The 27,921-nt window shown below is 53.2% G+C and overlaps 6 protein-coding genes across 6 annotated transcripts; 5 read left to right on the forward strand and 1 right to left on the reverse strand.

Moving 5' to 3' along the window:
* Window positions 1-1,197: 1,197 nt before the first annotated feature.
* PHYSODRAFT_264493 (hypothetical protein) lies at window positions 1,198-1,935 on the forward strand (the record flags this gene model as incomplete). The annotated part of the gene is made up of 3 exons (XM_009524499.1): window positions 1,198-1,408; window positions 1,441-1,789; window positions 1,920-1,935. 3 exons carry the CDS (start codon window positions 1,198-1,200, stop codon window positions 1,933-1,935), a joined length of 576 nt encoding a protein of 191 aa, XP_009522794.1.
* Window positions 1,936-9,940: 8,005 nt separating this feature from the next.
* PHYSODRAFT_264492 (hypothetical protein) lies at window positions 9,941-10,354 on the forward strand (the record flags this gene model as incomplete). The annotated part of the gene is made up of 1 exon (XM_009524500.1): window positions 9,941-10,354. One exon carries the CDS (start codon window positions 9,941-9,943, stop codon window positions 10,352-10,354), a length of 414 nt encoding a protein of 137 aa, XP_009522795.1.
* Window positions 10,355-11,888: 1,534 nt separating this feature from the next.
* PHYSODRAFT_264549 (hypothetical protein) lies at window positions 11,889-12,493 on the forward strand (the record flags this gene model as incomplete). The annotated part of the gene is made up of 1 exon (XM_009524501.1): window positions 11,889-12,493. A coding segment is annotated over one exon (605 nt), but the record flags the coding sequence as incomplete, so codon positions are not given.
* Window positions 12,494-13,876: 1,383 nt separating this feature from the next.
* PHYSODRAFT_298350 (hypothetical protein) lies at window positions 13,877-15,547 on the forward strand (the record flags this gene model as incomplete). Its single annotated transcript, XM_009524502.1, has 4 exons — window positions 13,877-14,338; window positions 14,526-14,880; window positions 14,986-15,098; window positions 15,131-15,547. 4 exons carry the CDS (start codon window positions 13,877-13,879, stop codon window positions 15,545-15,547), a joined length of 1,347 nt encoding a protein of 448 aa, XP_009522797.1.
* A 3,857-nt stretch (window positions 15,548-19,404) lies between these two features.
* PHYSODRAFT_328238 (hypothetical protein) lies at window positions 19,405-22,581 on the reverse strand (the record flags this gene model as incomplete). The annotated part of the gene is made up of 5 exons (XM_009524503.1): window positions 19,405-19,506; window positions 21,912-21,968; window positions 22,057-22,228; window positions 22,313-22,420; window positions 22,556-22,581. 5 exons carry the CDS (start codon window positions 22,579-22,581, stop codon window positions 19,405-19,407), a joined length of 465 nt encoding a protein of 154 aa, XP_009522798.1.
* Window positions 22,582-26,546: 3,965 nt separating this feature from the next.
* PHYSODRAFT_264535 (hypothetical protein) lies at window positions 26,547-27,206 on the forward strand (the record flags this gene model as incomplete). The annotated part of the gene is made up of 3 exons (XM_009524504.1): window positions 26,547-26,645; window positions 26,710-27,162; window positions 27,198-27,206. 3 exons carry the CDS (start codon window positions 26,547-26,549, stop codon window positions 27,204-27,206), a joined length of 561 nt encoding a protein of 186 aa, XP_009522799.1.
* Window positions 27,207-27,921: the final 715 nt, after the last annotated feature.

Below are 27,921 nucleotides of genomic sequence, written 5' to 3' on the forward strand. Positions count from 1 at the left end.
TCTCGATGTCCGAGAGAATGCATATTTGCTCGATGCGTCCATCGTGCAAGTCACGCGCGAAGCGTTTCCAGCTCATGACCGGAAGCGAAGTCAACTCCGACGCTTGCGTCGGAGGGTTAGCGAGAGTCATCTCCCTGTACCGGAACCCGGCACAGGTACGCGTCAAGATGTTCAACGCCTCGATGTCCGGCTTCTCAGCCTCCGTCTGCCCGGCAGACATTTCTTGTAGCTTCTCGGCCCCAGGCCGAGACTTGCGCAGCGACCTTCGCATGCGCCGTCTTCTTGTTTTGCGGAGCCCGGCTCCGCTTGGTTCTTGACCTCGTCCAGGCCCAGCCGTGGACAGGCGTTCTTCTTCAGTACCGCCGGCGGGTTCATCCCGCGGGCGAGCGACTTCAAGCCCGGCTTGGTCGCCCGGCGCTTCGTCGTGCAGCCCGGCTGCATGACAGCATGCAAGTTTTTCCGGTGCGGGACGTTTGCAACTGTCCGCGCCGCCTGCAGCGTCGGCTCCCGGAGCCGACATGCCTTCTTCACCTCGACGCCTGTTGTTGGCGGAGCCCTTCGTTACAAAGGGTGCGTCGACTCCCGGAGTCGACGCGAAACTTCTTTTCGCAGCGCCGGTTCCCGGAGCCGACACGCCATCTTCACCTCGACGCCAACCATTGGCGGAGACCCCCATTACGGAGGGTGCGTCGGCTCCCCGAGCCGACGAACCAAATTCACCCAAGCTATCGACTCCCGGAGTCGATGCGACTTCAATACCTCGACGCCAGCCATTGGCGGAGTCCCCCATTACCGAGAGTGCGTCGACTCCCTGAGTCGATATGATTGGCTCGTCGACTCCCCGAGTAGACGGAGCATCGTCACCCTTCCCCCTTAACCCCTTACTTCCCAACGGTTGCACCGTAGATCATAAGGGGTGTATAGCTCCTGTCGGTTTTTTCGCAACGTCTCTGTTATGTTGGAGGGTACAACATAAGAAAATTTAAATCTTGAAATTTGTATGTACGTACTGTCACTGCATACCCATAATGAAATCAAGATAATAGGTTGAGTAGAAAATGGCCATTTGCACAGGTCTAGGTGTCGCTCAGAGAGATTCGGTTGAAGGTGATATAGATTGGACTTGTCATCCACCTCAACCCCAGTGGCCGCCATCCACTCACCACTCATTTCAGAAAACACTGCGGCGAGAGCAAGATGGTCGGCGCGTCAGGCAAGACACCACGCTACGAGCTTACAGCGCGGGAGCGGCAGCTCTACCTGGAAGGGCTGCTGAGTGAACGGCACGCGCGCCGTGTCCGCCGCGCGCAGGAGAAGGGCGCGCAAGGAGGCGGCAAGACGAAGCGGGCGAAGAAGGCAACGAGGAAGAGGGCTGCCAAGCACACGACGGCGGCGATGGAGACGCGCTGTCCAAGGAAACACCCGGTGCTATGGCGGCAGCGGTGGGCGTGTCGATGGCTGCCGCCGAAGCGAAGGTGACGCCGCAGAACGATGAACCCGCGCGTGTCGCGGACGAGGCCAAGGAGACGGCAGGCAGCGAGGAGGCGACGCCGGAGCCTGTCGTGGAGGAGATGCTGTCAGACATGCTGGCTGCTGTTGCTGATGCAGGCATCGCTGCTGCCGAACGGACCCCACCTCCCGTTGGCAACCCGCGCAAGCGACGCCGAGCGCTTCTGCAAGAAGAGAGCGCAGACGAGGACGGCGCTTCGGGCGGCGACGGCGCTTCAGATGTCGAGAGGGCTTCGGCTGGCGGTAGCGCAGCGGTGGACATCCCGCTTGCGCCTCTGTCGTGTGTTGTCGACGGTGATGCGAACATGATGTCCGCGGGGGTCGATGCATATACGTGTTTGAATTCCGACGAGGACATGTGTAACAGGGTTACACGCACAAGTGGCTACAGTCACTTGTAACTCTAACAGACACGACGTCTGTTAGAGGTTCGAAAGACTTTCTCGACCTTGGTGTAGACACACCAAAGGCTACATACATTTACGACCACCACGACGGGTGGTCCATAGAGACTTAGGATTCCTATTGGCTGAGAGCAGCATCTCTTAGCCAATGAGCGACATGTATAGCATTGGAATTCTGCCAACCAGCCGTTGGCAGATTCCTATCTTAGAATATTACATTTAGACGAAGTCAGAAACATAAAACAAAAATAGCAGTTCTCATTTTAACCCAAAAACATTATTTGGATCGTTTATTTAGATTAATCTATACTCGGAGGCCCGAGTATAATTAACTCTAATTTAAACTAAGCTACGCTTCCTCACATACACGCGCACACGTGTAAGCTAAAGTAGTGGGCCAAAGTAGGCCCATTACACCTGGTAGCACTTTGTAGTCCGCCCAACGACCGACTACCTGAGTTTGTACGTCACCGCACGAACGCGGAGCTGAGAAACTTCCCATGGATACAGAGGTGCCCATGGAAAGCTCCACTACGCGTGCAACTCACGTTGCACGCGCTGACTGTCCCCACCTGTCGGATCCAGAGTGGGAGGCTCTCCAACGACTGTCAACAGTCATTGGTGAGACGGCTGTTGCTACGATGCTGCGTACGCTAACGCCGACAGAGCAACACGGCGTTGCTCTGGGTTTCATCCTGAAGGAGCAACGCGATGTTGCTGCTACTACCACGGTGTCGTCCGGGACGACACCACGCGCGCAATCGCTAAAGCTCAATGTGAGTAACTATGTCGGAAGAGAGGGTGAACCTCTCCTCCGTTGGCTTGTCGAACTCGACACTGCCATTGCGGCTCGACGTATCATCAACCCGTTGTCGAAGGTTGAGTTCGCCATGTTATGTCTTGGCGGACGTGCTAGAAGTTGGGCGTATGGACGCCGACTCTCTGATCCTACGTGCTTTAGCACGTACGAGGGTTTCAAGGAAGAGCTCAGACAAGCGTTTGAGCCACCGCAAAACGAGTTCCGGTCGAGGGCGGAGTTCCTCGACCTGCAGCAGGGCAAGCATGATGCCCATGCTTTTGAAGGGGCTGAGAGATGGGCCTGTGAAGACCTATCTCTTCCGTGAGTACCCGAGTACTCTCGAAGCTGCAATTACTCTTGAAATGCAGGAGGAGTTTAGCCTGCGGCAGGCTAAGCTGCATGCACACGTGCCGAGGCCACAGCCACGCCCGGTAGTGAGGACGGGAGGCCCAGAACCCATGGATCTCTCGAGTGCTGCAACTGCTGGACCCCAGCAGTCGCAGAGAAACAATGTGCGATGCTACCGTTGCGGTAGAGTCGGTCACTTTGCTCGGGAGTGCACGGCCCCCGTGCGCCAGCAGGGTGGCTATCGCGGCGGTGCCGGGCACCGTCGCAACCAAACAAAAAACACTGGACGCCAGTAGGCGCGGGGCGCCCTACTGGTAATGCCGTTCCGCGTGCCGACCTTGGACACGCGACACTGAGGACCGCAGCCCCCAGTGAGGTTCATTCTCACTGCAAGAACCAAGATGACAAGCCTGACCTTGTCATCCTGAATGTGAACTCGATGAGAGCAAGCGGCTCTCTCCGTGCTTTGATAGATTCTAGCGCGTCGAAGAACTTTGTTCGACTGCGAAGTCTATCAAGGCTTGACTTCGAGGATTTATAGATACCTCGAAGTATGTTGGAAGTACGACTGGCAACGGGTGCCGTCGTGAAGACCGAGAAGCGCATGGTACGCGTATGAAGATCAAGAGTTTGTCGAGACCTTTATCGTCCTGTATTGGCATGCCGTGGCTTGCACGGCATGATCCGGTCATCGATTTGGAGAAGCGCACTCTCGTTCGTTTCGGTCGCGACAGCGAAACAGTGAGCGATGGACCTGTTGCCGCTACGCACGCACCGACAGGTGCGCGCGACTCCCCACTCGAGACAGCGCCTAATGCCGCTGTCCCGGAGCGAGCACGCGCGCAAGAGCAGCTAGCGTCGGCGATGCCGCCGGCAGCTAATGAAGGAAATGTGTTGACCTCGGAGGTCGACACCCGCTTTTTAGCGAATCAGAATACGTCTCCAACCTCAAGGGGCGTGGGTGACGCACATGTGTCACATATGTCAGTCCCCACGACTGAAGGGACGCGGATGACGTAAACATTTTCCATGTTTCAGCCAGAGAGGCTGAAGTACGGATTGAGGCGAAACTGATTGGATCACCACTGAGAGCGAGGACACTCTCAGTGCGAAGACGAAGAAGGAGCGCGTAGAGCTGGGACTCGTTGAAGACGAGTCCCTACTACGAGATCTTACGGGAGCACGCGGACGTGCTTCCGGAAGAGATCCCTGCGGAGCTTCCGCAGGACAAGGGCATCCAGCACGAAATTGATCTCGTGCCGGGGACGAAGTACTGTGTCACGCGGCAGTGGCCACTGCCGCGAGAGCAGGTCAAGGCGATCGACGACTTCTTTGAGAGTCGTCGCAAAGCTGGACAAGTGCGGGAATCGAAGTCCCCGCACAGTGCTCCGACGTTCTGTGTCAAGAAGCCACAGGGCGGCTGGCGCATCGTTCATGCATACAACAAGCTGAACGATGCGACGATACCGGCGCAGACACCGATACCTCGAAAAGATGTCATCATCGATTCGATGGCCAGGAGCACTATCTACAGTGCTCTTGATCTGCGCGATGGGTTCTATCAGATCCTCATGCATGAGAGCGATATCCCTCTCACGGCTGTGAGCACGCCGAGCGGCATGCTCTGGGAGTGGCTAGTGATGCCGCAGGGTCTGAAGAACGCCCCTGCGACCTTCAACAGGTGCGTGACGCACTTGTTGCGCTCGGTGCGCGACTTCGCATCGAGCTACTTCGACGATGTGTTCGTCCACAGCCGGGCTGCGGACGGGATGAGCGATGTTGAGATGCACAAGGTGCATCTCCGGAAGCTGCTTGCGCTCGTGCGCAAACACAAGCTCTATGCGAACCTGAAGAAGTGTATCTTCGGGGCGAGCGAGATACTCGTGCTCGGGCGTCTCGTTGGGAAGAACGGTGTCCGCCCTGACCCTGAGAAGGTCAGAGTGATCAATTAGTGGTCAACGCCGTCGAACGTCAAGGAACTGCGGCAGTTCCTTGGCTTGGTCGCGTACTTGTGCAAGTACGTGAAGGACTACGCGGGCATGATACGCCCGCTGTCACAGCTCCTGAAGAAGGACGCCGAGTGGGTTTGGACTGCTGAGTGTCAGCAGGCCTTCGATGCAGTCAAGCGGGGCTTGACTGAGGCGCCGATCTTGGCGGTGGCCGACCAAGATCGCCCATTCCACGTTGTGTGTGACGCATCCGACTTCACAATCGGATGTGCGTTGATGCAGCACGATCACGAGGGTCGTGATCGTGTCGTCTACTACCAATCGCGTCAGCTGAAGCCAGTTGAGCGCAACTACCCGGTGCATGACAAGGAACTCCTTGCCATGAAGTACGCACTCGCGAAGTTCCGAGTGTATCTACTCGGAAGCAAGCCGTTCGTGGTCTATATGGACCACGCGCCGCTGCGGACGGCTGTGAAGTCGCCGCACATCTCGCAACGGATGGCGAGATGGCTCTCATTCTTCGCCGAGTATAACTTCCGGGTTGAGTACAAACCCGGAATACTCAATGTGGTGGCCGACGCACTCTCGCGTCGACCTGACTACGTCACGACTGATGCCGACGTCAATGCCATTGACGCCATGCGATCGAGCACCCCGACGTCGTCACTGTTGGACGACGTGAAGGTCGCGTACGCGCACGACGCGGACGCGAAGCTCTTGCTGGCCTACGGCTCAGCGCCTTCTGACCAAGCTCATCAGAAGCTGCCGAAGCGTCTTCGTGCTCGTGCACACCGTTACCGGGTGCACGACGGGTTATTACTCTACAGTGCAGTCGACGACAACGCGGACCGCGTTGTCGTACCCAATGACCATGACCTGCGACTCAGGATCATGTATGAGTATCACGATGCACCGACTGCGGGGCATCCGGGCCGTGAGAAGACATACCTTCTTCTCACGCGAGACTTCTACTGGGCCCACCAGTATAACTGGGTGCGCAAGTACGTCCGTGCTTGCGAGGTTTGTCAACGTGTGAAGCCTGCGCCTTTCGCGCAGGCTCCCTTGCAGTCACAACCAACTCCACGGGAGTGTTGGCAGTCCATGTCTTTGGACTTCGTGTTCGGTCTTCCCCCGGACAGCCAGGGGAACACGGGCGTTGTGGTCTTTGTTGACCGCTTCAGCAAGATGGTACATCTTGCTGCGGTACCCGCTGAAGTGACTGCGAAACAGACGGCGCGTCTGTTCGTTGACATGGCGTTCAAACACCATGGCATGCCGATCGACATTGTCTCGGATCGAGACCCGCGCTTCACTGCACACTTTTGGCAAGAAGTGTTTACACTTCTTGGGAGTCAACTTTCGATGTCGACTGCGGACCATCCGCAGACGGACGGGCAGACCGAGTGCGTTAACCGCGTGCTCGTTGACGTGCTTAAGAGCTACGCTCACTCGTTCCAACACTGGAGCGAGTGTCTGCCGATGGCAGAGTTCGCCATCAACAACTCGGTACATGCCTCGACCGGGCATACACCGTTCTACGTGAATGCCATCAGGCACCCACGCCTCCCGAGTCTACCCGGGATGGTGGCTCCTTCCTTAAGTGGGGGAGGATCTACGACTGCAACGCAGCAGCCGCAGAATGCCGCTGACACTTGTACAGTGTCAGCCGCGACTACGCGCAAGAAGAAGAAGAAGCGCGCGTCTGTGCAGGGCACAGACGCCGACAAGAGCAAGAAGAAGGAGAAGAACGGGTCTGTGTAGGGCACAGACACCTCGAAGACGAACGCAGAGGCCGGGCCTACTGCTAGAAACGAGCTGAACTCGTTCAGCTCGGACGCAATCAACTTCGTGCAGCGCAGACAAGCCGTCATTCGGTTTGTCCAAGACGCTATCGCAGCTTCTGTCGACCGACAGAAGCTGAACGCAGACAATGATGGTAGGGGCAACACTAATGAATTCAAGAAGGGTTCATTGGTTTTGTTAGCAACTCAAAACCTGCCTAAACATGCCGTTTCCGACTTCGGGGAGAGCAAGCTCGCTCCGCGCTTCATCGGGCCGTTCACGGTGCTGGCACGGCACAGCAACGTCTACACATTCTAGTATGTGCCTCCATCCGACATTCTACGTCGGATGGCTGAAGCCATACCTGCAGCACGAGCTACCTAGCTCGGCTGAACCAAAACAGAAGACTCGGCGGAAGCCGTCATCCTCTCCAGCACGAAGTCGCGCTGGAGCAGCGGGTCGAGCTAATGGTCCAGCTCGACCGGAACGATCGAGGCGTTCTGGGAGGCCGCCGCAACCTGAGGATACTTCAGAGCGCCGAACCCAGCGCTCTGGAACTACTCCACGACCGGAACTCGGTCGTGGGGAGACGCGAGATCAGGGTCAACACCAAGTTGACCACACACGGGGCGTGTTTCCACCACCACCACCGCCAATTCGCGACGCACACGGCTCAACTCGATGGATAGTTGAGCGGATTGTTGATCACAGTATCCCGAGAACGAACAGGCAACCGGTTTGTTTTCGTATCCGTTGGAGAGGATTCCCTCCCAACCAAGATACATGGGAGCCGCGGAACGACTTGCTCGAAGACGTCCCGGACGTGGTGAGAGCGTACGAAGCCCACCATGCGCTACACAATGGAAAGTAATACGAGCGCTGTTGTTAACAACAGCGCCCGAAGGCACTTCAAGGACAGGCTGTGGGTCCTGCCCCCGTGGCAGCGACGCGCTTCGCACGTTGCCGCGCATTATACGCAGCAGCAGAGATGTCCTCCGCTGCTGCGCCAGGGGTCTTCAACTTCGACGTGCTCGTTCCATAACGAGCACGCTCTCTTCAAACGTCACGCATTGACCAAACGGTCAATGGTGGTTGACGTGCCGAGACCGGCACGTCTAACCTTGACGGGGGGATGGTGTAACGGGGTTACACGCACAAGTGGCTACAGTCACTTGTTACTCTAGCAGATACGATGTCTGTTAGAGGTTTAAACACTTCCTCGACCTCGGTGTAAGGTACACCAAGGTCGAGGAAGTGTTCATACCTCTAACATTTACGACCTCAACGACGGGTGGTCCATACACATTTAGGATTCCTATTGGCTGAAAGCAGCATCTTTTAGCCAATGAGTGACTTGCATGTTAGCAGAATCCTGCCAACCAGCCGTTGGCAGATTCTTAGTTTAGAATATTACATTTAGAGGAAGTCAGAAACATAAAACAAAAATAGCAGTTCTCATCTTTTACCAAAACCCGCTACTTGTAGTCTTTATCTTGTTTAAAGTATACTCGTGGATCTCGAGTATACTTAACTCAAGTAGAAGAAACCTACGCTTCCTCATACACGTGCGCATACGTGTACGCCGTAGTAGTGAGCCAAGGTAGGCCCCCTACATCCGCTAATCGGACTGCTCTGCTTGGTACATCTTCCATTCTGTCGCTGCCCTGGTCTGTCGCGAGCTACTTTCATTGGATTTGGAAGGGTATATATTACACACCAAACATACAATAAATTTTGGTTCATCATATCTGAGAAGGGTGCTGTAAAACAAGACGTATAAACTGGGAGTTTAACCCACCGGCGACGGTTCTTATCCCGATTTTGCAGGGATAAGATTAATATAGAAAATTGTATACCAGCGGGATAGGGCAAGCGAGGTCCCCAGCGGCCGGCGCCGACCCTTCGGGCTCCATCGACTTTCAATCTCATTGGTTAGATTTATTCAATCAAAAGTCGGCTAAGGCCTTAATTCTGAGCGGGTTCAACACTAAGCATGAAAAACCTTGGCGTAAATTGTCCTAAAGATCAAGATATTCCCATCTGTAGAGAATCCAAATCAAATTGTTGTGAAACATGAGCGAAAAATTGTGGCACTAATAAACTCACCCTTGCAGCTACAAGAGCCCTGTTGATCTTGCTCTGGATGGCCCTGTTCAACAACGCGGCAGTAGTCCCTCACGAGCCTGCCGATACCGCGGCGTCAAGGTTACATCGGTAAGCTGTCGTTATAGTGCGGCGGAGTGACCTAGATAACACCAGCGATCTGTCCATTTAGAGCATTGGTGTATCACATCGACGGAGCGGGCGCATAGAGCCCTTCTAATATAAGCGCCTAGAACGATTAGAAAGCGCTGCGCAAGTGGTGCAGCGTCAAAATATAGTGTGTCACATGGAGCTGCCATTATTATTCCGCCACCATGCATGCTCCCCACGCGTGTGACCGGGTTGCTGTTACTCTTGATTCTCCGAGACTTTTGCACCATGATCTCTAACCGCTGTTTGTCTTAAGCACAGGTTGGCGCCTTCCTAATATGCAGTTCCGATGTAAGGGTATGCTACTTTGCTAGCACCAGTTTCATGTTTGAGCAGACCGCAAAAGCTGCCGAGTCAGAGGCGACAAGCTAACAAAGCCTGGATTAGGTTTTCTATGCGACCTCTTTGGCCTATACGAGAGATACATGAGAACAATCAAGCATAGCTGAGTGTCTTTAGTCGTTTCTTTCCGTCGTCTACTCTGCCGAAGTCGATGAGACACGTGCTTCTACTGATTTTGGTATGAACTTGATGAAACGACGTTGGCCGTGGCCAGGTGGTCACGTGGCCATGTCTGTTGGCTATTGTATGGTCAACCACGTTAACGTTGCTTTGCCGATTTGTCAATATTGGCATGTTTGTGTTGATCTGACTATAGGAATTGACATAGCATCAGACATGTCGACATTGACCTATTTGACTAGGTTTGTGTTTGGATTTATGTCGTGATTGACTCCGATATGACAGCAGTGAGATGTTTGGCTTGGTTTCAGTATAAATCAGTGCAAACAAGTGGGTGTATTGTTCCGATACTCCATGAATCTGATGGAGTTATCAGGGGACGCGAACGGGATGGCCGTGTCGGGCATGTTGGGGTCAGCGCGCGTGCCGTAAATATGGGAACCGCCGGTATGTCGGCGGCCACGGGCGTGCCACCCCTCCAGAGTTATCAGGGCCAAGCACGCGATGATCAAGTCGGACATGTCGAGATCGGCGAGCGTGCCGTCCGTCCCAGGCATATTAAGAGCCGCCGGGATGTAGACGGTGCCGGGCATGTTGGGGACCGCGGGCGTAGCATCCTTGGTGGGTTAACCAGGGCCATACACGGGGTAGTCGAGTCGGGCATGATGGGATCCTCGGGCATGGCGGCAGCCTCGGGTATGGCGATGGCCTCGGGCACGTCGTCCGTTTCGGGCATGGCCGCGGCCTCGGGTATGGCGTCGGAGTTGGGCATGGCGGCGGCCTCGGGCAACAGGCATGGCGGGGGCATCGTTCATGTGGGCGGTCTTGGGATGGCGGTGGCCTCGTGAATGGCGTCCACGTTGTTCATGGCGTGACCACGATATTGGAGACACTTGAGGGCTTGTCAGCGTTTTGAGAAATGAGCTACCGATACGGAGCGGCGGCGAGGTTTGGTTCCGTTCATACGCTCACGAAGCCGCGTCTCGATTCCGAACCCGGGGGAAAAATTGTAAGTAAATCTATTGGTTATTTGAGGAGTAATTGACGATCATTGGTGGAATCGTTGGAATACATGCGATGATTGGTAGACTTGCTTCATGGCAGCAGGATCCGCATGGCGCGAAAGTGACGAAGATGTGCACGTTGAAGTGATCGCGTGACGTGCATAACGTAGCTTAGATGTGGAAGTCGTAAGTGGCAGTCGTAAGTGGCAGCCGTAAGCGGCAGTAGTGCCACAAATTAGATCGTCCAGTATTTTGCTTACCAACAAAAGAACCCATTTTGGCCGCAGTGACGGACACCGGCGGCTCCTGATCACAGCCGCCGGCCGTCCTAGCTTGAGGACCACGCTCGAAAGCATGTACACGATGCAATATTAGTATTCTAGGCTGCGGCGCCGGCCCCGCACGTGTCGTGGCGCTACATGTGCCTCAACTCGTACCGTTTTGCTACTTGGCCAAAGTATCCATTTTGGCCGAGGTGGCGGACACCGGAGGCACCTGATCACAGACGCTGGCCGTCCTAGTTTGAGGACCACGCTTGAAAGCGTGTACACGATGTAAAATAACTATTCTAGGCTGCAGCGCCGGCCCAGTTCGTGTCGGCGGCGCTGAAGGCACCGCGATAAGTGGACCCATCTTATGTTTACCTGGGAGTCAACGTTGGCTTCATATCTGGTAATAAAGGTCGCGATACTATCTCAACCTGGACTTATCTCTACTGGGGATTATCTTCACTAGTAGCAAAACGGTACGAGTTGAGGCACATGCAGCGCCACGACACGTGCGGGGCCGGCGCCGCAGCCTAGAATACTAATATTGCATCGTGTACATGCTTTCGAGCGTGGTCCTCAAGCTAGGACGGCCGGCGGCTGTGATCAGGAGCCGCCGGTGTCCGTCACTGCGGCCAAAATGGGTTCTTTTGTTGGTAAGCAAAATACTGGACGATCTAATTTGTGGCACTACTGCCGCTTACGGCTGCCACTTACGACTGCCACTTACGACTTCCACATCTAAGCTACGTTATGCACGTCACGCGATCACTTCAACGTGCACATCTTCGTCACTTTCGCGCCATGCGGATCCTGCTGCCATGAAGCAAGTCTACCAATCATCGCATGTATTCCAACGATTCCACCAATGATCGTCAATTACTCCTCAAATAACCAATAGATTTACTTACAATTTTTCCCCCGGGTTCGGAATCGAGACGCGGCTTCGTGAGCGTATGAACGGAACCAAACCTCGCCGCCGCTCCGTATCGGTAGCTCATTTCTCAAAACGCTGACAAGCCCTCAAGTGTCTCCAATATCGTGGTCACGCCATGAACAACGTGGACGCCATTCACGAGGCCACCGCCATCCCAAGACCGCCCACATGAACGATGCCCCCGCCATGCCTGTTGCCCGAGGCCGCCGCCATGCCCAACTCCGACGCCATACCCGAGGCCGCGGCCATGCCCGAAACGGACGACGTGCCCGAGGCCATCGCCATACCCGAGGCTGCCGCCATGCCCGAGGATCCCATCATGCCCGACTCCGACACCACGCCCGAGACCGCCGACATCCTCGACCCGGACGTCGTGCCCCAGGACTCCATCATGGCCGTCTCCGCCGTCTCCGCCGTCTCCGCCATCACAGTCAATGTCATCCGGGACGCCACCATGGACGCCATGAATGTGACCCCCGATATGGCCGGCGCCGTCGCCATGCTGGCGGCCCCCAACAAGTTCAAAATGGTCAATATGCCCGCATCCCCACTCCCGCCCAACACGGACGGCCATACACACGGTTTTGAGCAAGCCCCAACGTACTCCATGCTCCCGTTCCAGTATGACCGGTTCTCTTGTGGCCCTCGACCAGCCTGGCACGGACGCAATATCTGTGGCCCCCAACTAGGCCGACTCGAACTCCATGACCCCGTGCCCCGTCCGCCCGACGAAGACGCCATATCGATTCGCTATCAGCGCAACATGCTGGCGATCGAATGCGTTTCATGCCATTTTGAGCTAATAATTTAGATTTGCGGAGTGACAGAATAATATACCCACTTGCTTGCATGAGAAACCAAGACAAACATCTCAATGTTGTCATATCGGAGTCAATAACGCCATAAAGTCCATACAAAAACCTAGTCAAACATATCAATGTCTCCTCATGACAATCACTGTATTCAAACCAAGACAGGCGTGTCAATGTTGACAAGTCGGCGAAGCAACGTTGACAAGGTTGACCATACAAAAGCCAATACACATAACCACCTGGCCACAATCAACGCTGCTCCATAAGCTCACACCAAACCGAAATCAATTTTGTTTCCATTGTCTTCAGATCGAGTCTTCTTTATAGATATAAGCAGCCAGATATGTCAATCACCAACGTCATGTTATTATTTTCGTGTGGTCTCTAGCAGAGCTGCTGGCCCAGCAGTTTTGCCCGGGTGTGTCCAACGCCAAAGACCGGAAGAAGCACCGTGGGCAGATTCACTTCAGGAGCTCCACGTTAGCCGCCAACATCAGCGGCGGTACGATGGGATACCCACCACCTCCACACACAACCAAATGTAGTATTTGCCTGGTCAATACAAGAAGCTTAAGACCAACCGCGCTGCGTATGTACCTAGCAAATTCCCGGTGATCACATCTACAAGCTCTCAGCGCCTCATAAACGTCATGCGTCTAGGAAAAGTTATGATCTTCTTCTCCATCTGCTCACGCGTAAAGTACTTCGTGAAAGTATGGGCAGCATTGTCCACAGCACGACGCCTACCCAAGACAAGCCCATACCGTATGGGGCCTTAGTCGAGACTTGCAGGTATGCACCAAAAGCTATGCGCCTGTGAGCGCCTAATACACGAGCGACGGTATGGCCGCATTAATGGTGATGATAATGCGCGGTCCACCTCTCGCTATTTTTCAAAACATTACATTAGGTTGAAGCGCTAAAATGTGGCGCTCATGTTGCACTTTCAAACGTAAAACCACGCGTGACACCCAATCGAGGCGCGAACGAGTTCGCGCGCGCGAATCGACCTACCACGCACGAAATCCGCAAAGCAATTCGATTGGTCGGAACCACGTCGGCGGGATCTCGAAAGGTCGCCACGCCTGTATGGCTTGAAACGGCACTTTTCCCCGAGGTTTTTCTTATCCCTGCAAAATCGGGTTAACGGTCGCCGGTGGGTTAAGCAGGCTGAAAGTGATGTCTCCGCTTTTGGAAGCCAGACGAGATAAGCTGCTGAGGGCGTGACACCACCCGGCAGAGGGGAAGGCTCTGCGCGCCACCAGCACCGCGGCATCTCCCCAAGCGGGTCAGTCATCATCATCCGCGGCGATAGCGCCGCCCGGCACCGCACCAGAGGTACCCCCGCCGAATGACGCGAGCAGTCTCGCGCATTGCCAGCCTCGCTCCCGCGCCGTCGCGGCCCGCACTCGAGGTGGCCTCCGACAGTGCTGCGGCGCCACCGTCGGCACCCGAGCCAGCATTTCCCCGCCCGCCCGCTGGCCCTGACGCCGCTCTAGCGGTAGCCCCGGCGTTCCCAGTTCCGCCGTCGTCTGCTGCTCCCGCTGCCAGTGCCAAGGCTTCCGTGGTCCCAATCGGCAAGACGCAGAAGGTGAAGCCTAAGTCCGCACCGGGGCACCACTCTAAGGCATCATCAGCTGCTCAACCGCCGAAGCCGCGCCCCACACTCGCCGCATCCATCCTCAGCTGTGCGCGCGCGGCACCACCAGTCCTGTCAGTCGAGTCCGAGAGTGGCCCGGACGACGGCGTCACTACCATGGCGAGTATCGTCCCGATGCCGCCCCCGCGCGCATCCGGGTCCGGTGCCGAGCTCGTGCGTGCTGCACAGCCTGCCACACGTTGCCTGCTGTCAGCCAGCGGTGACCATTCAATCTGACAGAGATCTTAAGTCAGTTCCATGTTGACCACCCAGCGACGCCGGCACCGGCGGTAATGGTCTCGGCCGATATCGCCCACGCCGATCATGCAGCACCTCAACACGTGTTAGACAATCTGTGCAGCGAAGTGCGCACAGATGGCACCGAGCACGCGCCACAGCTCGACCCGGCGACAGTCCATCTGCTCACCGAGCTCGCTCAGTCTTTGCACCAAGGGCCCAGCGCCTCAACTTCGACACCGCAACGGGGCACCGATCAGGGCGTGGCAACACCTACGGCAGTTTCGTATACAGTGGCAAATGCCCGCGGCCCGGAGCCAATTCGCGAGTTCCGAACCTTCCACTTCCAGCCGGAGAAAGGGGGCGCGGCGACTTCGTGCCGGCATCGATCTACATGCTCACCGCGCACCGCCTATACCCGTACCTGCTCACGCCAGAGACTGCACACGAGACACCGGTATCGTTCGTCATGGGCTGGCGTGTGTCTGCCGTCATGACATTCGCTGATTCACTGCCAATCCTGATGGCTTTGTTCGGGGCGCAGTTTGGCCAATTCGGCATTTCGATTATGCACTTCCGATGAGCCGACCGCGACACCACATTGAATGCCGATTCGTCGGACGTGAATTACAACCTCGATTTCGGTAGCAACGCGGCCCCACCAACGCCCCCGCCCTGCCGATCCTACAACGATTTGGTGAGTGCCTAATGTCTTTTGCGAACGGGCAGTGGCATGAGCCGATGGTCCATTCCTTAGGTAAAGAAGCGCCTCGGTGCGGCCTTCGTACACCTCCCGAGCGACTCACCGACGTGGTGGCGGAATTCCGCCACAACGGTCGCCCTAATCGACTACGGGTCCGTCGCCTGGGCCACGACTCAGCACAAACTGGTGGCGACCCCCGCGCCCATCGTCAATCTCAGCCAGCGCGTACCGCGCATGCGGCAGCCCGCACGAGTTTTCTCCAGGCTTTTCTCCACGGCCCATCCCAACGCGGCCGCACGCGACACAACGGGTTTCCGGAGCACATCCGGGCAATGATTCCGCGCAACGATGACGGTACTGAGCCTTGTCTCAAGTTCTTGGCTGGGGCAATGTCCGACAGCGGGACACGTGACGTCTGCGCCTTCGCCAACCTGGCCAACTGAGTTGCCAGCGGCACTCGCCGCGTACATCACCGAGCGGTATGGCCCTAGGGGCCGCGGCCCGGCGCGCTCGGGCCGCGCTTGAAGGGGATCGGGTGCAGTAGGTTCGCCTGCACTCCCGTAGTTCACAGGCAACATCTATTCGAATACATCTCAACTTGCCCCACGCCCTATCCAACCACTTTATGCCTCGTTCGGAGAGATATTAGGCTCCACGATGCTGCTACTACGCAGAGTTAGGCAGCGGCAAAGTAGATAGAGGTAGGACTAAGGAACACGTGAGTGCCGAGGCAGAACGCCACGACAGGTACAGCAGTAATCTGGCTAAGGTTCCCACTTGCGCTGCAGGCGTCAAGTCCTCCAGTGAGTGGGAACCTCCAGCCAAACTACTGCTCACCAGCAGTCAGTGTATTAACAGCAAACAAGATAACAACACTAAACCTAAATACAAGTTGCCCTTCGCAATAGAGCAGGAAACAGAGTCTTCGTGTTCCATGCCATTAATCCCATTCTCTATAGTAAAGTTTACACACTTCTGCTGTCGTTGCGCGAGATAGCCGCGTGTAGCAACCGCATGCTGAAGCGCCTTAGCGTGATCTGCCGATGCCGAGCCGCGGCACACGTAAGACTGTATCTCCCACGTTCCATCGCCGAGGGGCGCTCATGTTCGCGTCGACCGACACAGCGGCGGAACCGACAAGACGGGCATAACTAGCCCACTTGTTCCAGCATCAGGGAATCGATGTCACAGCAATCCACACCAGTCGGCAATGTCGGAGCACATTAGACGCGTTCGCCCCACTCTCCCGTAGTTCGCCGATCTTGTCTGCGGCCAGACAGGGGACGACTATCGCCCCAACAAAGCGCTGCTGTCCTCTACGCTGTGCAGTCATTTCAGGGGCTCCTCGATTATCGCCCCCGTATCGCGTCCGAAGGCATCCGAGTTGGGCTTTCACGACCCTTACCCAACAGCAGCGTTTTCTCGGAGCCCTATCAGCAGCGAAGCGACTTAATGTTTTACGCAAGAACATTTGTCGAAAGCAGGACGCCTTCCGGCGCCTGGCCCTCGACTCCGATATCATCGAGGTCTGGCCTGAGCCATTCGCGAGCCCATTCGGCTTCATTGACGAGGGAACCGGTGACCCCCAGATCGACGGCAGGGTGATACACGACTTGGCATACCCCGACGACAGCTCTGTCAACGTCCACACCGACTGCTCCGACATCGTCGCGCGTGAAATCACGCGGTGCAGGCGTGTGGACCACGTCGTAGAACGCATGGCCGGCGACGTCGCGTCCGCCTACCGTAACGCGTGCACCCATAGCAAATGCGTGTACATGTTTGCGGGCCATATCTCCGTGGACGACATCATTATTATCGACATCTCAGCGGCTTTCGGGTGGACCGGCTCGACGGGGACTTACAGCATCCTTGACGGGGCCGTCGCGCATACATGGGAGCAGCTGTGACCCCGCTCATCCCGACGACCACTTCAGCTACCACTGGGCGACAACCATGTCAATGTTCGTCAACGTGGGCCAGCGCTACAACGATGCCGACCGCTCCCTACGCTACGCGATGACGGCTGTCATGGGACCCGCGGCGGCGAGTTCACACCGTGGGGAACAAAACAAAAGGTGCTCGGCTTAGTGTTTGACATCCGCGCCGACACCGTCGCCATGCCTCCAGAGAAGACAGCGAAGGCGCAAACCCTCATCGCTCATGCCTTCAATTCCCGGGACCTATCCTAGTCCGAGATCCGCTATCTGCTCGGATCGTAGCGCCACGTCTCCACTTGCGTCCGGCCGACCCAGGCCTATCCGACAGCGCCTTCAAGTAGGTGAAGCAAACCTGCACCGACCCGCCCGTCAGCGCAGAGATGCGAGCTGACCTAACCGGTTGGTGGCACATCCTCGCAAACCCGTAACTCAACGGAGTCCCTTTCGACTACTTCAGGTCGCTACCCGATCCCGACTTCGTTGTGGCCACAGATGTATCAGATGACGCTCCGACTAGCGCTCACATACCAATTCTCACCGGCGGAACGTCAGCTGATCGCGGAGTTCCACAACGGCGTGACCAACGATTTTGACATCAACTACCGCGAGCAGCTATCATGTGCGTTCGCGGCGCCAAACGTGGAGATGAATCCGTCAACAAGCGCAACCGCTTCACATCCACTTCCCTGTAGACAGACGCCGGCCGTGGCATGGCCGTCCAAGATCCTGATCCACCTACTGAGCATGTGGGAGCACACGTAGGGCCTACGCCTCTCGACATCCCACGTGCCGGGTGTCGACAACACCATCGTCGATGCAGGTTCCTGTTCTCCGAGGTCACCAGCGGCTGGACGCATACCCCAGATCCTAACAGCGTCAGCGAGCTCGAGATCGTGTGGCACAACATCTCCGCGAACGCTCGATTGCAGATACCTCGTTTCAGCGGTATGCAAGAGAAGGAAACCAATGGAAGCTCTGGGTGGCCCTCAGCGGCACGAACTGGAAAGTCGACCCCACGGGCGATTCAAGAGTTGTCCGACTGCATCGTCGACGGTGCACTCCACGGCTTTGGTTTCGGTCAAGCCGTCCTCAACGCCACAATCATGTCCAATCTTTACGGGATCCAGCACTTCGTCCACCCTGCAGGCGGTAATTTTCCCCTCGGCCATCCACAGACCCCCATCCTCCTCTGGGGCGTGGCCCGCCACCAGAAGACACCAGTTTCCGTCGCCTTGCTTGAGACTTGTTTGCAGTACCGGAACCTACACGACACGGCAGACCAAGCTATTTGACATTGTGGCGTTGGACTCAAGCGATATCGTGACTACGGAACCAAAGGACGCCGCAACGGTGTGCATCTGTCTGCGGGAATCCAATACCATCCAGAGCGGATAGCCAGCGATGCGGATGCTCGCACGGTCAGGTTACCCGTGCGTATGCCCCGTGCTCAGAGCACTGGTGCTACGACGAGCAAGAGCGGCCCCCCCCGCGCAAATTCCTGCCGAGGTTTACGTCCAGGCGAACGGCAAACCAGACTGCGTGCCGGCCGCCAGACTCGCGCTCACTCTTAAGGAAGGCGCAAAGGCCATCGGCGACAATCCGGAGTGGTGCTGGACCATTCGGTCAGAGCAGGCGGCGCGACAAATATGTATCGCACCGGCGTCGACGCGCTCAGGATCCAGTTCCACGGCCGATGGGCGTCTGACGCCTCCAAATTTTATACCAGACTCTACTGCGACTCCGTGACCGACATCGCATCCAAGATCGTCAGTGGGCCCAGGTCATCCACGGTGCTGCAGTGACGGAGCGCGGCTACTGCACCCTCTATTAGGGGTGCATCCCAGCCTTGCGGACTGAGCTGTGGCGCAGTAGCATACACACTCCTAATGCAACACGACCTATTTGACCCCAAGTCGTTTGGTGTTTACTGTAGCGGAGATCGGTTTTTTTATGTCAAAAGTATCTCAACGAAAAGTTGAGAGCCAGCAGCTTTCCGCGGAAGACCATCAGTATAAAACTGGTTAGTAAGTATCCACTCAAAAATGGCTTGCATAAAGTATGGATTTAAAGCAGCTTTAAGAAACAGCACCCAATAAGCATGCTCGTTCTCTCCGATGCCTGCCGTTGTAAGCAGGTATATTTGCAGGTTCAGTATGCAGAGTGCAGCATTGCAGTCGATATCACCCAGGAGCGTAAAAGCTTCCACAAGATGCATTGTAATATAGTCTTGCTAAATTGCCCGTGAATATATTATCCCAAAGCACTACTCCCACATGCAATAAAGTACAACAAAGACAGAAACGTACGTAATGTTTGATATTGTATTATTTACAATATGGGTGCCATTTTATTGCTTGCGTCTACTTCACGATGTTACCAGTATTTCTATTCGTGCACTGGTAGTATATTTGCTCCTCCTCCTCCTCCTCCTCCTCCTCCTTCTTCTTCTTCTTCTTCTTCTTCTACTACTACTACTACTACTACAGTATAATATACTAAAAATTCAAATAGACTGGTAACAGGCGCAGTCGTACTATTAGTGCGGTAGACTTTGTGAAATGTTATAACAAGCAAACTTCGCGCGCACATGAGTTCAGACTGTCAACACAGTATATGATACGTTCTAAAGTACTTTCACGCAACATTAAGACCATACATAAGCGGAGGGGGCGACGATACAGGCAACATTCCTGTAATTTATGAAGTTTCTAGGGTATTAACTATGGAAAGTACCACTGTACCACACCACTTTTTGTAATGAGTGCTTAATGGACAGTCTCGTTTTACTAGCCACCACTATACTGGTATAACTTGACTAAGTTGTTGCGCTAGTTATTGGCGGGGGATCCAAATTCGACTAGATGGGGTGAATACTGGTAATAGCTCACAACAATACTACTACTACTACAGCTACTACAATAACTACAATAACTACTATATATCCAAGCAAGCAGTGACAAAGTAGGATTTACACAAAGCCAACTTTTAGAAGCGCAACATAAACCGTTTTACTAGCCGTGTCTACGCTCGCGAGTTCAAACAGTAGAAATTACTATGAAAATGAGTTGATGATGAAAACGTTACACTCGGTCGAGCTCTAAATAACAAAGTGCTACGTACATTAATATATTTGGTGCAGCTCAAAGAATAGTTATGGTAACATTGGCAACTACAATTTTCAAATCTTGCAAAATAATGTAGCACATTCTACTACAACACTAAAAAGTGGCGTACAAAATCTCATAGGCTCTCCAGCGAAGCACATAGATCCTGATAGTACGCGTTGTACTATTTGCGTGATACAATGGCAACTTGCAGTTCATTCGCTGAGAGAAGCATGCGCGCAGAGCGCGCCTTAGTTTACTAAAAAGACTGCAAATGGACATATGTTGCTGGCCTGGTGTACGGTGTTAAACACCTTGGTGTAATGACAATATCATTGAATTAAAAGGATGTTTTAAACGAGAAAACCGGTTACTGATTTTGTAGCCGTATCATCACAGCAGATAGGCAAGGGCAACGAGGTCGTCGAGTTGGTGATCCGTTTGGAGATGGAGGTGCTGCCTGGCAGATCGGAGCGCTACTCATTGACCGCTTCCGCGAGTGAGAGGTAGCGATCGGCGCGTGTCCACTCAACCGGATACGTATTTGAAGTGCCTAACCAATGGGTATGTTATCAAATCCTTAATCTTTTCTCGTGCCTGTGCGGACATAGATGGAAATTAAGCAGATGAGTTTCGAGCTGGCGATTCCATGGCGCCAGTTCGTGTTAGCAGCATTAGTGATTTCGCCAATGGTACCTGGGATCTGGACAACTGCGCGGTTGTATTACGATGTTTACTGACCTCCTGCAGATGCGTATGAGGGCAAAAAGGGTATTCACGGCAAGGTGAACGCAAAGCGATGCGCGCACGCTTAGACCACTCACCTCGATCCTGGTTATATTTTCTAGAGCGTGCATCAGTCGAGCCACCACTAGAGTTACAACGTCTGGTGTTTCCTGGTGTTGAGGGTTGCTTGCAAAATATTTCCGACGGAGAGTGGCAAGCAAATTTAGCGGCCCGTGGGTTTCTCGAATTGCTAGGCTACCTACGAGTGGTGTTTCTTCAAGTATGTGCTGTCCTATTCGATTAGGTTCCTGCTCGAATTCGCTACCACCACATCCTGGGGAAAGCTTTTCATCGTTTTCGAACGCAAGCACTAACAGGAGCAGCTAGCGCTAATCCTCCGTTAGCGATGCAACTTCAAGTCGCCATGCCGTTGCTATCTGAGCAGATTTCGCGACAACACACAGACGACATACAAGGGATCGAGACACGACATGTTCAAATTGCGCGGCTACTCTCCGAGATGAATAGTAATCTCACCTCTTAATTACGCGGGCAAATGACGTTCCAACTGATGCCAGTGGCCTATCCTATTGTGAGCAGCGGAGCTCCTGAGCATGTACGCAGCGAGGTATTAGTTCCTGGTAGCGCACCAGCAATCCTGCAAGCTCTACCATACCGCTGCACTCAATGAGCAGAGGTCTCAGCACTGTTCGTGAGCTGTGGACGGAGTGGCATGTCGGGCTATCAGACCACCCATCCATCGAGTACCTGGGCGGAGATCATCGTCAAACGAAGCCAAATTTTACTGATGATTAAATACGTACGCTCCTTAGTTAGTCGTGGCCTATCCATTGAAAGTGCACTCAACAAAGCTGACTCGGACCGGGGAAAACGAAGTATCGCTGCATTCTCAAAAACCTACGTAGCAAAAAACAATCTGAGTGTCAGCTCCGATTATAATATATTTATTTCATCGTGTACACATCGTACCACGTACCCCTCTTATTATCACGTCCCAGCTTCCTTCTGCACCTGACAGTGTCCGTGAGCAGTACGACGAAGTCACCATTTATTTCCTTCTGCACGTCTTCCGACTACATGGACCTGGACACCAAGGAGTTTCAAAAACTAGACCGTGGTGTTGCTGAAGCTACAAGAAAATGAGGACGCATTCCACGCGACGCCACACACTGCATTGATGCAGCACCTGGGCTCGTGGTTGATGCTCATGACCTGGTTACCAACTCTCCCGTAGATGCGAAATCCCCGCAGCGTGGCCCCGAGCTTCTCGTCCACCTCGTCCGTGACCAGTCCACGCAGCGCGGCGCCGAACAGCTTGTCATCTTCTCCGTGACTAGCACGCCGTAGTCCTCTGAGATGCGCTTGTTGATGTCCGAGATCAGCGGGATATTCATCTTGCCCTGGCCGCTCTCGCTACGTGGTGTCTTGGCCCAGGTGCAAGCCCGTAGAGATGGCCACGACCTCGGCGTTGATGCTGCGGAGCTGGTCGACGCTGTCGCTGAAGCTCACGATCTCCGTGGTGACGCTACCGCAACACGGTGTTCTGAGCATAAACCTCGTTGTCCTTCACAAAGCACTTACATAGCCAGATGGCGGTCAGCAGCGTGTGTTTGAGCTTCTACCTGCCCGGCCGTCGCGCTCCTTGAACGTCTTCACGTACGCCGGTAGATTGCGGGCAACCTCCATCCTCCGCTGCCTGGGAATGAGAAGTATTATTTTTCTCCATTATCTCGGGTGTTATCCTTGTGATCAGGAATACGAAGTCGCAGAACCACTGGAAAGACACCTCACTATTATTACCAATGAGCGCGTGGTATTTAGGTCATGGCCTAATCGCACTTATCCGCAGGTAACAGGCCATTGGTTCATGCCCTAGTCATGACTTTTCTCCGTTTTCCGTTTGCTTAGATGTAAACAGGGTATTCATGATAAATGTTCCGTGGAAGGATCTTTACCAAATATTCAGCGCTATCATTTCCAGTCGTGAAGCCATTGAATACATCAAATAAGGAATAGCAGCCAATCAGGTCAGGGTTATCGGAAAGTTATCATGATATAGCATATCGATTAAGTTCTGAAATTGTGTTGGGGTCGTGTAAAAGAATGTTTTACAAAATCGCGCCAATCAGGTTTCAGAATAATAATTTGGATTTCTTAGTAAGTATAAGAAATAAAATTTGTGATGCAGTAGAGTGGGCATCTTCAGCTGGCGGCGCGACTCCAAGATGGGTACCATCACTCTCTTCGTATTCAGATCCCGAGGATTGGTTGAGCAGTAGGACCGTCTCGGTGTTGCGAAGCTCGGATCCATCGGACAGGAGGGAGTTGGACATCGATTTGTCGCTTAAGGTCATGGTGCGTGGGCGTCGTGGGGGACGGAAGGGGGGAGGAGATGAGGTGCTTAGAACTTGAAAGATTTCAAAATGGCTGTTACGATCTGGTTGGAGCAATAATACAATTGACGACACAGCACCCGCGATAAGATTACAAACTCTGCGGTCAATTGTGTCGCTGACGAGATTGCGATGCTCGACACTACGGGTCTACAAACTAGCAAAGGTCTATCATACGCATGGCAAGAGCCTAACACGCAGCCACTAACAAATATAGAACAATGTCAAAACCGTTTTAATCAAAACCACAAGTGACCAACAAATATGTAACAACGACAGAGCTTGAACCACACACAAAATTGACCAACAAATACACAACAACTTCAAAACTGCAAGCGCACACAACGACAAACGAATACAAGTATCTAGTAAGTACACAGCACTCAAGCAATTACACAACAGCAATTACACAACACTAAATCTCACACAACATCCTCAGCTATATATAACATTAAAAATTATCGATCCCTTGCATTATTATTAACCCTTTTGCGATGAATATTATACTTGGAATTTGTATAGGTACCTCCCGATACAAAATCCTAAAACATGGCTAGATGCATGGTTTTGCGCCCAACCCGCAAACCAAAATCGGACCTAAAACAGGTTTTGTTCGTATCTAATGTAAAACATGCTACTTGGTCATGTTTCAGTAAGGTTACCGCCCCCATCCTTACTGGCTCCAATTATTATTCTAAAACCTGATTGGGGCGACTTTGTAAAACATTCTAGTTAGCCATGTTTTACACAGAACTATCACATATGGAGTAATCGTGTAAGCTCTTGGGGGTGATAATTTTTTATCGTAAGTTGACCAAAAATGTGTGTTGAACTCTGTTGTTCCATTTTTGACCTAAAAAAGCGTTAAATGCGTTGAGCCAAATTTGACCTGCGCAGCGGATGACCCATTAAAAAGGATATCCATACTATTTCTAAGCTAATGCATGATACCTGTTGGGATATGTAGGCGCAGAGAGAGGTCTGCAGATAGTGGAGAGAGAGGCCTCTGAACGACGGCCGGAGGTCGATTTACAGCCAAACGAGAGCAGCTTAGTGTGAATGTTATGGCAGTTTATGAGAAGGTGGTACCTCCGATCGACCGATGGCGCGTTGTCGTAAAGAGACCGGTACTACCTCCTACTAAGGTTCATCGGGCGGGTTGTAAGACCCGTCTTATTGACCGCGGTAATGCAGGGATATCCCACTACGATCACAGCTGTGACGAGGTGGTCGAGGTAATCACAATCCTTACTATCACCGATAGCCATCCCGCTCTCACCAGCGAGCTCCGCCCTGTACATCAATGGCACATTCTAGAGGGTATCTTGACCCTTACGCAGTGTCTTATTGTGACGGCCAAAGACAAAGATGTGGATGTGTGCGTCTCCACCTTGTACTTACAACTTAATCCTATACCACCGGAGACGGGAACGCTCTCAACTACGGGATCATCTAGGCGGGGACCTGCCGAAGCCAGCGACACTCGCCATCGACTTTAAATCTGGTATCATGAACGCGATTACTGACCCGTTCCTGTTAATCAATATTGTCGGGTGTCCCTTCCACTAGACGCAGGCACTCCATCAGAACGTGATCGAGCTTCGGATTTGTTAGGCTCAGATTGCCGATACCCTCGCGCCAGAAGTTTATATATATTCTGGCGATCATTGACATGTACTAAATCGCTGACAAGATACTGGCTTCCGGATAAATTTGGGGGTTGAGAACTCAGTGTTCTACATTGATTGATATTTTTTGGGCACCAGATTTATGTGCAGGTGGATTGTAATTTTGCGCCAATCTGAACAAGGATGAGATGCAGCGTTATTTTCGTAACACTTGGATGCGGGATCCGGATTTGATCTTTAAAACGTCGACAGCACGGTCGCATCTGGCATCCTTAAAACGTGTTATAAAAATGCTCTGAACACAACAAAATAGTTACAATCTTTAGAAACTTTCTGTTTTTAAAACGGTTACTAGAACCAGAATAAACACCGAGTCGTTTATTATAGTATTCTAATTAGGGCAAGTCGAGCGGGTGAGCGTTCCCTATGTGGTATCACTCAAAATGATCAAACGCATCAGCGATACGGAGCTCCATGAAGTAAAAATACTAAGGAGGTTCACGGCACTTTGAACCTCTTTAGTATTCTCAATACATGGTTCACGGTCTGAATCAGGTGCAGGAGGCGGCACCCTTGTTCCGTGGTTATCTTGATGAAGGAGAGCGTCTCGAGTCCTTGGCCGAACGATGCTACCTCGGCAGCTGTGCTTGAAAAACCATATACGATGGTATTGTGAATTTTGCAAGATTCAGTCAATGTAGTCGCGAAGCCGCTATAAGCATCATGGAGACACATGGCGAAAAACCAAATTTGATATCACCATACTGGCATTTCATGTTGAGCTGAAGAAAGCGGATTAGGATGACTATAGAAGAAAATCCGATAAAACAAGGAAAGACCGTGAGCAAGTGTCTGCCAGTCACAAAGAATTGTCGTACCTATCGGTTTACCAAACGACGTCTTCAACAATTGGGGAGCCTTAGAAAAGAAAATCAATTCAAACGTTTCGAGTAGTGTTTTTGTACGACCGCCTACGGGCCTTACGCAATAACAAAAACTAAGTTCTGCAAAACCTCGGGCAACGTGCACGCTTCGTACTGACTTTCGTGCGAGATATCTGACTAGGTTGAACGATGTGTAGGTACCGAATCGAGTGCCGGCTGACACATTCGAACAACTGCAACGGGTTCGCTACCGTGTGCATGGCTGCTACGATAAGCCTAAACGGAAACAAGCCAGAGTGCACCCTACTTTTTGTTTACAGGGTGTGGAACCAGCATGACCGCAATTGCATGCAAAACAGAGGAGGGGCTATTATGTACAATGACAATGGGAGGGGAACGTGATGTTGTCGAGAACGAGATCGTGACCACACGGATTAACATACTTTAGAATACCGACGCAACGATGCGCAGTCTCGCGGAGCTCAAGTTCGCCAAAACAGATTAGGCTGTACAAACCTGGTCGTAATGTCGTCTTATATATAATATGAGACTGCCTCGAACAAAATGATATTAAGCCACCATTTAGAGTTATCGAGATAATCTCGCTTAAAAATTGGCTGCTATTTTTCGTATCTAAGTGAAGTTTCGAGAAAGGGCCCGATTTGTGATTTGAAAACCTGAACTGTCACTAAAGCGAACGCTCCCTCAACACCTCACTCTCAAAGAAGATCTACACCACCGCCGGCATGGAAGCCCACCGCTCGACCTCCGAGCTGCCATCGCAGACCTCCAGCGGCCCCGAGTCGTCGCCCGCCGGCACACAGGCTTCCGGCGCTCTCGCGCCAGTCCGTTGGTACCTCGGAGCCGCCCGCGTCCTCTCCCTGTCAACACCCCCCTCCTCCCGAGCAGCATACGCCGTACGCGCCCGAGCAGCACCCTTCGGCAGCTCCTGGGCAGCAGCTTGCGCGCACCTCCGATCCGCAGCAGGAGGAGAGTGCCTCCGAGCTGCACGAACCACCGGCGTGCACGCCTTCTCGAACCGATCGGCAGCGCAACCAGAAAAATCGACCCCGCGTGAGCTTCCCGCACGTTGCGGCACATGCCGCCAGCGACGTCTCGTCTGAGAGCGAGGAGCCTGATGAAAGCAATGATGATGAAGATTGGAGCACGGCCGAGTCAGCTGAAGAGGATAGAGAGGTGACGGGGGACAGCGAGGGAATCGAAGACGATGAGCAAGCCGAGGAGGATATACGTATCAATTTGATCGAGGTTGATATTCACCAGAAGGTGACAGGCCTTATCAGAGCTGATAAGTGTGAGCGTCGCTGCCTTCAGGGAAAGGCTCAAGAGCTGCAGTCTCTGGTTAGTTCAAAAGTGTAGCAATGTACGTCGTCTAGCCCAGCTGATCAATCAATGTGATACTTATGTCCATGCTAAACCAAAATGATATCAATTGACAGCATGTGTCACTAATGTGAAACATCGCACGAAAGTGAAGTTTTAAGACTATTTCAATGCGAATTTGAAGAAACGAAGGGTATCATTGGATCCGCTGTACAATTTTACACCAGGGTAGCCAATAAAAAAATCATAATTTTGCTCTGGGACGGGAGATAATTTTCGCGGGGTCATATCTTTGGCTAATCTAACTCTTAGAAGTTGTGGAGGGCCTCATAAGATAGCTAAGACGCCCCTCTTTCCAACGAGGTACCTAAATACCAATTCGTTCTTTGGTTGATTAGTATCTTTTTGTTCGACGCGGTCTCATATGACCTATTACACTGGGTTATGGCTGGATACCTGAACTAAAACATCGGGAAAATTGGTTTCGCTTACTGCGGCAAACCTCTAGTAGCCGAAATGGTGTAGGACTCGCCTTCAGCAAAAGTAGAGCCTATGTGATTTTGATTACCAAAACATAAGTAGCTCCTATACCCGTTGTTTTTAACGCGCCAGGACAAGCCAAAAAATCTTCGTCGTCGACGACTACACGTACATTGCGGAGTTCGAGATACCGTTCTCTGCGATCGCGAAACTGATTAATATACGTGTCCAATATATGACGGAAGGCGAGTTGACGTTCTGGGACATCAACGAGAAGAAGCGAGTTATCGACATCAC

Source organism: Phytophthora sojae (assembly GCF_000149755.1).
Source record: "Phytophthora sojae unplaced genomic scaffold PHYSOscaffold_3, whole genome shotgun sequence".
Taxonomy (NCBI): domain Eukaryota; phylum Oomycota; class Peronosporomycetes; order Peronosporales; family Peronosporaceae; genus Phytophthora; species Phytophthora sojae.